At 47.0% G+C, this 12,369-nt stretch overlaps 1 protein-coding gene across 2 annotated transcripts in view; it reads left to right on the top strand.

The window, feature by feature from the left end:
- Positions 1-12,369, top strand: part of RFX8 (regulatory factor X8) — a 1,087,262-nt gene that overhangs the window by 550,951 nt on the left and 523,942 nt on the right. For both annotated transcript variants that reach the window (XM_069636724.1, XM_069636725.1), the window contains exon 5: positions 7,957-8,023. In XM_069636724.1, coding sequence (XP_069492825.1) covers positions 7,957-8,023 — 67 coding nt within the window. The remainder of the gene's footprint in view (positions 1-7,956; positions 8,024-12,369) is intronic.

Raw genomic sequence — 12,369 nt, 5'->3', positions numbered from 1 at the left:
ACAACAAGTGTCTTCCGCTGGGACTTATGCTCTGGTTGGTCTGTTAAACTGGATTGGGGCACAAACTGTGTGCAGATGAGGAGCGGGGGAAAGTGGCAGATGGGCAGGGGCTGCAACATCTGCATAAGGATATCCCAATGATGCCAACGTAACAGATTACCGGGCAGTCACCCGCCTCAGCACTCCCCAGCAGGCACCAGCCCGATCACAAGCCCAAGCTTGTTTTCCACCTTGCTCTCACCTCGGTGTCTTCAAGAGGGGTTTCAGGAAATCCTTTATTCTTCCAGGTGCACCTTAGTCGAGTTTGACCATGTTGGTCTGAACACCTGCTACTCCAAACACTGCGCCCTTACCCTGCTGCAGGCTTCACCGCTGCAGGGATTGTGCCAGCAAAATAAGTCCAAGACGGCGTGACCTGAACCAGAGAGTGTGGATGGGATCCCAGAACGGCGTCAAACACTGCACCCTTACTCCACTGCATATTTATGTCATATTATGTTTACTGTATTAATGATCTTTATACATTGGTCTTTAATGAAACAAGCAATTTGCATGTTTTGATATTTTCTGTTACCATGAACGTAATAAAAATCGCTAAACTGAAAAACATTTATGGTGGTATTCATTTTGGAAATCAACTGTGAAAAAATGTACAGAGTAAACGATTTGCATAAGTATGAAAGACATGTTTGGCTTACTTGCCGTCTGACTATTGTGCCTGAACTGTAATCAAGCTTTTACCTTTTTTGGCCTTGTATGGGAGCGAGGGGCCCCCTTGCGCCGTACACTCCTCAGTACGGGACTTGGACCACGTGCCTCCAGTAGTGGGGTTGCCCCTTGCCCTTATGTAAAGTTAACCACGGTTGACCGCTACATAGATGGGACTACTGAGCAGGACACGGGGCATCCATCTTTTGTGCCCCCTTTCGACTCCATCTTGGGTAAACAGGCCTCACTGCGATAGTACAGCAATGCTCAGCTCCCCTTCCACCGCAGCAGCCAAGGACAGAGACACACACACAAGGCGCGCAGGCAGCTGGCTGGCCCCCACCCTTGCACTCCCCCTGCAAAGGAAAGCTCTGCGCTCCCATTCTCACGCTAAAGCTGGAGAAAATTGCAACAACCAATATGATACAGTTTTCTTCCTCTGAGATCACTGTTAGCATGAGAACCAGCATGTGAACCAGGATGAGCTAAGCACTTCTGCTCGTTCGTCCCCATAAACGTGCAAGCCACCCACCCCCATTTAGAGCAATATATTGCCATCCTGACCCTGCGCTCCCTGTAAGGTATTTCTTTCAAGTGCCAGACCCTCGCCTGTGCTGCGAAACCCACCCAACACACCCGTTACTAACCTTAAGCACTTTGCCGCAGTATATGTTTTTACTTATACTAATAGGTCTAAAGCTTAGGAGATATGTGAAACAAGCATCTTGACTCTTTTTACATGCACAATAAAGGTCAAGGCCTCCAATTAAAGCCACGAATGACCCACTTTTACTGACGATAAATATTATGTGTGATTTGTGTAGAAATATGAAAAGTAGCATAACATGTTTAGATAATTTGTTATTTAGTGTTTTACGAATGCAACATATTAGCTTAGGTAGTGACCACAGTGACCGGACCCTGACCTGCGTGGAGCACAAGATATTTGACGTCCATCATCTCGTCAGCCAATCAGGAGGAAAAGATGCCACCCACACCTACAGCACCACACCGCCTGGCCAATCGGGTCCATTTAGTATTTTTTGTTAGAGTTACTTTAATTGATATATATACGAGTAATGATGTAAATGTTTTGGAAGGTTTTTTTTGGGCTATTTCCTAGCTGGAGAAATAAACCATCCTTTGAACTCTTGCAGCCGGGTCTCGGTGCCTTCTTCCCCAAAAGGGGTTTTGTTGGTTATTTTATTTTCTCTTACACGTAGTAAGCCAGGGAAAGGCACCTACAGCCTTCCATTTTAGATGCCACAGGAAGAAAGGATGGTCTGAGAAGTATGGCCCGATATGATAAATGAGTTCAGATTCTGGCTTGTCTATAACAATAAAATGTCACAATTTACCATTCAGCGGGTTTCCTTGTTGATTGAAATGTGTTTACTTCCCCAAAGGTACTTTTGAGAGAACAAATAACGGTTTTAGATCTTTTTGGGGTGGGGAATTCAATGTTGATGCCTTTTGGTAAATTGGCAGGGCAGCCATATCCTACTAAATTGTTGTTATTTTGCTGCCTAAATATCTTATATGCAGTATTTTCTGAAAAACACCAATGAAATGTTTTTGATGAAAACATTTTTTTTTCATAAATTCTAGTTTGCTTGGTCTCCCAAACCAATTGTAATGATGTGGTGCAATTTGCAAGGCCCAGAATGTATTATATTACAAGGGGAACCAGCACTAGTAATGCCCAGACAAACTCCTGAGGCTTTACTTGTAGTTGTGGCACACTCAGTGGTGCACAGAGGGCGTATTCCATGAGATTTGACTTAGCGTTTTAGGACAGTTGCACTATGTGCAAATTGCTAACAGTCAATTGACAACATTGAGGTGTCTATCAGAAAATCAAACTAAGTAAAACTACCAATTCTGGCTTTGTTTGCCACTTACAAGGTTAACAGTAAAACTATTCTCAAACATGTGTATGCTCTTATGATTCTCATGCCAGTTAATTCTATGTCAAGACCGGAGGCAAGTTTTGCTTCTATTTCTTTATTCTCATTTCAGAAAATAAGCTTGAGCAGTACAAAAGAACATCTAACTGGAACAATAAACTGCCATGCTGTACAGCAGCAACAGCTAAACAGTTCATACAACTCTCATCATACATAGGGGAGTGACAGGAAACTTGACAGTGCCTTAAGATCATGTGTCTTTGTGCAACAATAACCGAGGCTCCATCCCTACCACTTTCTTTGGCATCGTAAACCTCCTCCTTTTTCTTTGCTGCTTTAGCAGTGCTTTCTCTATGCATCTGCTAGCTTGGGCGGGTAAAGCTACAGCGATGGGCACCAGTCAGCGCGCTTGGAGTGGCGTGCCCATTTACCTCAGGTGAATGCAGCCCTGTACAGGCCGATGACTTTGCTAAACTCGGCAACTGCCGGCTTTCACCACACACCTGCATACCCATTCTGATCCCCTGCCACTCTCCACCACTAGTGGACCATCGTTTGGAGAGCTCAAATGCTTCCCGCGTCTTTTCAGGCGTGCAGGGAGTCAGCACTCTGCGTAGTCTCCATATCGCGCCGGACTAACACAAAGGTTTTTTTCCTGGTCGAGAATGCCCTATTACGGGGGCCTGGAATTGCTCAGTTAGAGCAAGAGGCACACAGAAGCAGACACCGCAAACTGAAGGTGGTGCACTGTGGGAGCATAGGACAGTCTACGGGGGAGGCTGACAGTGGAGAACAATAGAAAGCACTATAATTCGTAGGACACCACGCATGCAGGCTTGGAGTGAGACAATTCTCTTGGCACAAGCTTGCTTCTAGAACTTCAAGGAGAACAGTCCAGATATATATAAAACAACTTAAAAAAAAGATATAACACACAGACTTCTGAGAATTGTCGTGCCAAGTATGGCAGATGGCTGGGACCAGAAATCAAAATATAACGTACAAGTCTCTGAAATGATAGCCAGCCTTCAACAGGTCCTTGATTCTTCCATACACAAAAATGTGAAGGTGACAGTCTCAGAAGTTCTCCAGCTTATACATTTGAGGCTGGAAGACATGGAAGCACACCTCAGTAATTAGGGTTCAACGCCTCTATTAATAGGGGTTAGAAGAAGGGTGATTCTCAGCATGCAAGAAGCAAAGAATTTCTGTGAACCCCCCGGGCCAGAGACCGCAGTCCAGGATCTCCTCTACGGGGAGCAATTCCTGACGGAACTGTCCAAGTTCACAGGCATCTGCACGGCGCAGAAAAAGTTCCAGTCATCAATAAAGCAAGTTTTCGCTTCAATTTCTGGCAAGGCCGGTCATGGTCGGACATGCTCTTGCGGCCCTTACCAACTGGAACACAGCTCTCAAGTGTTGATAGTTGCATAACGCTACTGGCAGAAACAGCATACAGACACCTTCAGACAATACAAGGTTTTCGGCATAGAGCGGACAGGCATGCCAGCCCAGCGCCCACCTCCCATTTCATTCTCCTGGGAGGACCAGAGCCATTAGCGGAGAGATATGGGACCTAATCAGGAAAGGTGTTGTAGCCTTAGCTCGCAGGCATCCACAGTGCTTCCTCTGCAACCTCTTTCTAGTAAAGAGGAGAGAGAAAGTAAAGCAGGTAATCAACCTCATAGCCTTGAATGAGTGGGTTCTATACCGGCTCATCAACATGGTGGGCATTCATGTGCTCTGAGATATCTCACACCGAGGAAACTGGCTGGCACACGTAGACTTAAAGGACGCCTATCTGGCCATTCTGATCTTTGAGCCTTACAGGCGCTTTCTTAAGTTTCTGTGGGCCGGGCAATGTTGGGGATTCGGAAGCTCGCCATTCGCGTTGTCCCTTGGATACTGGGTGTTCACCAAGTTTATGAAACCAGTGCTCACCTTCCGTAAAGAACTTTGGATCAGGAGATCATCTATTTAGACGACATGATATTCATGTGTCAAGGCAAGGAACTTGTACAAGTGCAGGTTTGCACAGCAATAGATCTATTGCAGAACCTCTGTGTCCTTATAAACTGGGAGAAATCCGACCTGACTCTAGCCAATGAGATGGTATTCTTGGAGTTCTCAGTAGAAATCTCAGACACCTGGCTTAAGTGATAGGGGCTGTGAGCAGACTCAATTCATGGAATCTTACCAGAACCCTTGCATTGTCAGACTTTGCAAAGGCTAAAGATCGGACATCTGCGGAGCAGGTAGTCGAGCAACCAACTGGTTACCCTATCAGAGGAGGAAAGAGTGGAGCTATGTGTGGCTCGAAAATATGGACGCCTGGAATGGCAGAGCGATCTTCGGATCAACGCCAGACCTTGTGATACAGTAAAACGTGTGCAGGTCTTGTTGTGGAGCCCACTGCAAGGCATTTTTGACTGGAGACACATAGGGCCTCATTACGAGTTTGGAGGTAGCCATGGTGCTATTAGCGCCATGGCTGCCTCCAAACCCGTGTCTGGGTCCGGGTAGTCGGAATGGGGACTTACCGGGTCATTCCAACCTTGGAGGACCCGGTAAGTCCCCATTCGGAAAACCATTCCCCATTCCCATTCGAGCCCCCATAGGGCTCAATGGGAATGGGGAAGGAGATAATAACAGGCCCGCAAGTAGCGGCCCGTTATTAGCTCCCTGGTCCCTTAGCGGCTCCTGCTAACGGCGGCAGGTAAAACCAGCCGGCCTTAGTGGGACCCGCTAAGGGACCTCAGAATGCGGCGGAAGGGGGTTAACGGCACCGGCATCCTTACCGGTGCTGTTAACCCCCTACCACCGTACTCGTAATGAGGCCCCGTGGTCTTGCCAGTTGCTCTGCCTCCATATCAACCGCTTGGAACTCATAGCAGGGTCTTTTACAATCCAGGCACTAACGCGGAACAGAGTCAGGTGTTGCATTCCGCTAAAGGACAGCGTCTCAGCCATGCGTTACATATACCGGCTGGGCGGCACAAGGTCCAGGATGCCTGCAGGAATTGCAAAAGACTTCTGGCATAATTTTCTTGAAAAGCTCCTGATGGTCACGGCAGAACATATTGCAGTTCTTCCGAATGTAGTTGCAGATTGGAAATCCAGTTATCTGGAGGATTCCAGAGATGGAGGCTGGATCAGTATCTCTTCTCACAGTTAGACTGTAAGTGGTGTCCCCTGCACATGTATCTGTTCACATCTCGGCTCAATACACATCTGCTGAGAATCTTCAGCTAAAGTCCCGACCCAGCTCAGAAGCGGTGGCCACGTTCCAGCAACCTTTGAACCTCTTGGTCCACTACTTGTTTCCCTCATTCACTTGCCTTGCGAAGACGCCAGCAAAGGTTCGGCAGGAGAGTGCAGAGTTGGTCCTGATCATTCCGCTCTGGAAATCATAAGTATGGTTTCCTGTAGCTCTGGAATTTTCTACGGAGTTTCCAATCTGACTTCCTCAGAACCACCATCTGTTAAGGAGTCCTCACTCGTTAGTAGAGTCAGGGCCTCTGGCCCTAGCAGCATGGACGATTTCATGGCTTGCTGGTTGTTCCCAGGCCTTTTGGGAAAGACTAAAGAAGTCATCATCGAGTCCTGGGCTCCTTCCACCACGCGATTTTACAGGACCGCCTGGTTCGTGTGGCATAGCTGATGCATGGAGAGGGGTCTCAATTTTGTTTCAGCACCTCTGGTGTGCATTCTGAATTTTCTTGAAGAACCGGAGGTGAGCTGGAAAGCCTAGCAAAGTCAATATTTACAGATCAGCCATTTCAGCAGGACATTAACTGGTGGTGTACGGAGTTCCTGTGGGTGAACACATGCTAGTCTGCAGACTCCTCAAAGGCTTGAGGTTGACAGTCCTGCCGACCACTCAGTACTCGACTTTATGGGACAATGAACTTGTTTCAGGCTGGGGGAGATAATGAAACCGCTATCCGGCTTCCAGACAAACCCCAAACTGTGTGTGGTTCGCTGTCTTAAACGTACAAAGGGGTTACAGTGCGTTTGATGACTAACGTATGAGGGCAATTTCTCAACGCAGTCCAAAAACCGCATCTCCCTGTTTCTTCGCCTACTTTAGCAAGGTGGGTTCACTGGCCTCTGAAGGAAGCCGGTGTGAAAACAGATATATTTGTCAGCCACTCAACCAAGGGTGCAACGGCTTGTAAAGCCTTTCATGTAGGTGTCCGCCTGGAGGACATTATGAAAGCAGACGACTGGTCACCCGAGTTAGTCTTCAGGGATTTCTAATTGAGGCTGATGACCCAACTATCCTTTTAGGTGTTAAGTAAGCTTTCAACAAGCATAATGCTTGCTTCCAGTCCTGACATAGAATGTACATTTTTCGGGTAGGAAAGTCTTGATTGTGTTAAAAGACACATAGGACAGCATTATCCCTCCCAGCAGCATACAGGATTAGAGACAGATAACGACTTGTATGGCAGGGCTGCATAGCAAGGGCAGACACCGCACTAGCAGGGGAGCAGGGGAGGAAGAGAGCTTGGATGTGCATCATTAGGAGTTGAGGATTTGATGGCAGTAGAATTGATAGTTCTTCCGTTCAGAGTAGAATTTTGCGAGAGTGCAGTTCTCGCATCAAAGGAAAGTGGAGGTGGTTCTCGCTGTCGAGGAAAGTTGTAGGGATGGAGCCTTGGTCATTGGTGCACCAATGCGCTTGATCTTAAGAGGACTGTCACGTTTCCTATAACTCTGCTATGTATGATGGGAGTTGTAGGAGCTGTTCAGCTCTTCCTCTTGTACAGTTTGGCTGTATAATTACTGTTCTACTTTGATTGTTAGATGTTCTTTTTTGCTGCTCGAGCTTCTTTTCTGAAATGAGAATAAGGAAAGTGAAGCATAATACTTACTTCTGTACCTTTAATAGAATAAAAACATTCCTACACAAAAGGTTTGTAAAATCTACCATATAGCAGAATCCTTTCCATCGATGCACATTTTCAGGTAAAGTATACATCTTTGGATGCCTGAGTTTGTCACTAACTTATGCAGTATTGACAAAGCTTTAATGTTAAAAAAAGAAATGTTGAATTGTTTATATCTGTAAATACCAAACTTAATAGAATGGGCACCTTTTACTGAAACTACGCCTACACAATGTTCAATGAAACTTTTTCCAGATCCACCATGCTGTGGGCCTTTATTGGGTTGGCAGTCTCTGTGACCCATACACAGATTTATCCAAATCAGGCTACCCATGGGACAGGTGCGCTCTCTAACCCGAACAGACTTCCCCACGCCCAAACTATTAGGCTGAAGCATTGTCAGTTGGTGAACATAAATTGGATAATAGCTTGTCATCCTTGTCTTACAGCAGTGGGGAAGTGTCCTGTTACGAAAAAGCAGCAAAGCATGAAGAGAGTATATACAAAAAAGAAACGGTGAGTATCTTGCAGAGCAGATTATGGGGTTCATTTTTGTTCATTTGCCAAACAAATTGAACATGCTTCTCTAATAAAATGTAGCTAATTACGAATATGAATTCTTACAGCCCACGTTTGATTTACATTTAACAAATAAATGGGCTGGTTAACAATCTTTGGAGCAAAGCTTGCAATACCTTAACAATATGTAGAACAAACTAAGGTGTGCACTCTTTTTGCATTAGTTTTCTAGATGGATTTTGAAGACTGTGTGACTTTTAACAATGTGTCCCTGATAAGCATGCCACAAAGAACATAGAGCCTTTGATTAGGTAGCTACACCTGCACACGTTTCGCACAACAATTCATATGACCCTGGAAATATCAATGTAAGTGCCCAATCTCAGAAATGTATTTGTCGCATCTAATGCCCATGATGAACAGAGGTGAAGAGCATGCTAAGGCACAACATATGAGGCATATGAGGCAACATATGAGGCCATGATTTAGCACCCATGTGCCTTCCCAGCCTCACCGACTCAATCACCTTTACTACATATAAAGAGCATAACAAGAGCACATTTTATTTGTATTTTTTAGGAAATGTCTCCCTCACTCGATTGTTGTTAATCAACCTGGATCTCTTTTAAGATTCAGAAGTTTGCGGTGAACCCCTGTGAGTCCCATGAATTTCAGGTATCCTCACCTGCCTCCACTTGCTTTTCTTGTGGTGCTTAGGTCATGGTCATCCAATCCATGTTCTATTCTTATCCCTTTCCTATTCCATCTGAGGGCACTGTAGGGCTTGAATGCCACCTTTGGGTGCAAGTGCTCTACAGATAGGACAGAAAGAAGACGCGATTGCGGCAGGTGTAAAAGAATCAACATGTGTGAATAAATCATGAGTCAGTATTGTTTGATGGGATGATTTGAATGTCCATCAAACACTGCTAACAATAAAGAATATTCTTGAAGGCAGAGAAAAAGGCCTGCCTAGAGCGAGCGCTGCAAGTTAATCAGGTTTCAAATAATTTCAGCTACCTTTCTTTTGGCTGTTCTCCTACCGTCAGATGAACATGTCATCTGTTTCTCAGTCTTCACATTGGACTCCTTAATTGGCAGGCTGGACCCTTCCTATATAGGTGGAACATGAGCTATATTCCCAAGCATTTGGTATGATGAATCTACAAGGGATCCAGGGTGGGTTGATTTTCCTGTGCATTCACCTACCATTCCATTTCTCTGTTTTAGCCTTGCAAGAGAGCCATAGCTATGGAATGGTTGTCAAATTCGGTTGAGAGGCATGGGAAGTAACTTGGTACAATGGCATCAATATCAATCCAATTACATATTTCTGAAGCAAAAAACATATATTTGTGAAATGTGTACTTTGTTAGAAGAAACCAGTGGACAGATAAATGTACATATTTTGATTTTCTTCACATAAAATGTCTGTATTTTTGTTATTTACATTACTTTCAATATGAAATCAGAAGTCCTGAATTTTTTTTTACCAGATTTGTATTACATAGAACTGCAACAACATTTGCAAGATCCAGGCCACATGTGCCTTAGATTTAAAGTGTCATAAATAGAAACACATGTGAACTCTGTTCCAAAGGTGTTGACTGAATCCCACTCCCTTTCTGCTTTTTTTTTTTTTTTTAACTTTGTTTTATTAGCATTTTCATGATATAACAAACGGGCTCAAAGCATTTTCAAAAAAATATACAAATGACTGGCCCAATAACCCCACCCCACCCTCACCCTCCCCAACAGGCCCTCCCCCCCAGAAACTTAGTCCCAGTTGAACCTTCTTTTGGGGAGACGCGTTGAAAGCTCTGTATGTCCGGAGCTCGAGAAAGAGCGTGAGCGTTGTCTACGTGTATGGCGGTATTTCATCTGCCGTCCCCCGGGCCGTGGGCGCCCGTTCCCTCCATGATTCCTCCCTGTAGATCAGTGAACGTCCCATCCCCAGGTCTGCTGTACCCCGCACCAATTTGCTTGGAATGAGCCCAAATCATTATTCATCATTGCCGTTAATTTGTCCATCAGGAACATATTTTTAACCTTTTTTTACCAGTATGGGGTCTCCAGGCTCTTCCATTTCTGGGCCAGGGCCACCCTCCCCACCCTCAACATTGTTTCCCACATTCTCGGGTATCTGGGTATGTCCGTGTCCTCTGGAGGGAGGCCCAGCAGCATTGTCAGAGGGTTCTGCGGGAGTAGTTCCTCAGAAACTTCAGCGATCCAACCCCTTACCGTCTCCCAATATGCCTGTACTTTCGGGCAGTGCCACCACATGTGCCCTCTCGTACCGACCTGGTCACATCCCCTTGGGCATGCGGGGGACACTCCCGTGAACATTTTCGACAACTTCGCAGGATCTCTATGCCACCCCTGTAAGATCTTGAAGTTGTGTTCCATGTCCGCTGTGAATAAGTTCCGATGGAAAGCTATTTTGAATATCCTAGACCAGGCGTCCTCTGAGATCTCCTCCCCCGCCAGATCATTCCAAAAAGTGCGGAACCCCCTCCTCACCCCCAGGTTAACAGTGTTCAGTATTCTATACATCCCTGATAACGCCCCCTTCCTGGAGGTCGCTGTGTCCAGTAGTTTCTCAAAGGGGGTCAGCTGTCTTTTGAAATTCTGGCCCCAGGATTGGTCGCATAGGATTCCCTTCAAGCGGAGGTATTCAAATATGGAGAGGGACCCCTGCCCAAGGGCGTCTCTCAATTCCTCATATGGCAGGAATTCCCCTTCCCTAAACATTTGCCCCGCCCACTCCATCCCCGAATCAGACCAGGACTGAGCGTTGCAGAACCCCCTACTTCCCAGTTTGAGGGGGTGACCCCAGAGCGATGACATCGGTGATGGCCACGACGTTAGGTGTGCCGTCTGGGGGCTTTCCCTCCAGATTGTCCAGAGAACTCCCAAAGTTGGGTGAGATTTAAGTCTGTTCGGGATGAACTTGCTTGGGGCCCAAAGGAGTTCCCGAAGCTTAAGTGGGTGAGCGTCCATGTCCTCCAAGTATGACCAGTATGTACCCATCTCCTCTTTCATGAGTTCCAGGAGGACGCGCAACTGGGCAGCATGGAAGTAAAGTTGAAAGTCTGGCAACCCAAACCCTCCCTCCTCCCTCGGTAAGGTCAAGACAGCCTTTGCGGTCCTCGGGGTCTTGCCCTGCCATATGAACTCATGCACCGCGTTCTGAAGGACCCTGAAGGTTTGGTCATGGACATTAGTTGGGAGAGCGGTGAAGAGATATAGTAAACGCGGAAGTATGTTCAACTTCACTGCCGTCATGCGGCCGTACCAAGACAGAATCATTGACCCCCATCTCCTTAGATCTGAGGTGACCCTCGACACAACGGGATCGTAATTGGCAGGGGCGAGGTTGGATAGGTCCCGGGTGAGAAGGACTCCCAGGTATCGGATGCAGGCCTTCCCTACTGTTATCCCTTCCAGGCTATCTAGGGAGTCCAGGCCCGGGTCCTGTGCTCTCATGGGGAGCAGGACTGATTTGGATGCATTCATCTTTAGACCCGAGAGGCGCCCAAATGTGGCCATCAGGTACAGGAGGGGGGGAGCGAGGATCCCGGGTCCACCAGGTAAGCCAGAATATCATCGGCGAACAGGGTGAGCTTGAATTCTACTTCACCTCTCCTAATCCCCTTGATGTGTGGGTGTGCTCTGACTGCTATGGCCGGGGGTTCCATGGTGAGGACATAGATTAGAGGGGAGAGTGGGCATCCCTGCCTTGTCCCCCGCGAAAGGGGGAATGGTTCCGACAACCTGCCATTCACTTGAACCCTGGCCTTTGGGGCCCTGTATAGCGCCGCCACCCAGTCCCTGATGTGTGTCCCGAAAGCCCATTTTCTGGAGGGTGAGTTCCATGAATCTCCACTCCACCCTGTCGAACACCTTTTCCGAATCCAGGGACAGGACGCTCGCATCTAGGTCCGACACCTGGGCATAGTGAAACAAATCTATGGTTTTACGGATGTTGTCTGAGCCCTGTCTTCCCCTGATGAACCCCACCTGGTCTTCGTGGACCAGTTTCGGCAGGATCCCCTCCATTCGCCCCCCAATCACCTTGGCCAGGATCTTTACATCGATATTCAACAAAGAAATAGGGCAGTAGGAGGAGCACTCCGAGGGGTCCCTGCCGTCCTTGGGGAGCACCACAATAATTGCCTCCATCATGGAGTCTGGGAGGGATCCTCCCTCCAGCACCGCGTTAAACACCTTAACCAAATGGGGGGAAAGGGTCGAGCGAAACCTTTTATAGAAGTAGACCGAGTAACCGTCCTCGCCCGGGGAAGTGCCCACTTTCATACCACTGATCAAGCACTCCACCTCGT

The sequence above is a fragment of the Ambystoma mexicanum genome, chromosome 7p, assembly GCF_040938575.1.
Source record: "Ambystoma mexicanum isolate Mex_15411 chromosome 7p, UKY_AmexF1_1, whole genome shotgun sequence".
Classification (NCBI taxonomy): Eukaryota; Metazoa; Chordata; class Amphibia; order Caudata; family Ambystomatidae; genus Ambystoma; species Ambystoma mexicanum.
This window is presented reverse-complemented; position numbering and strand designations above follow the sequence as displayed.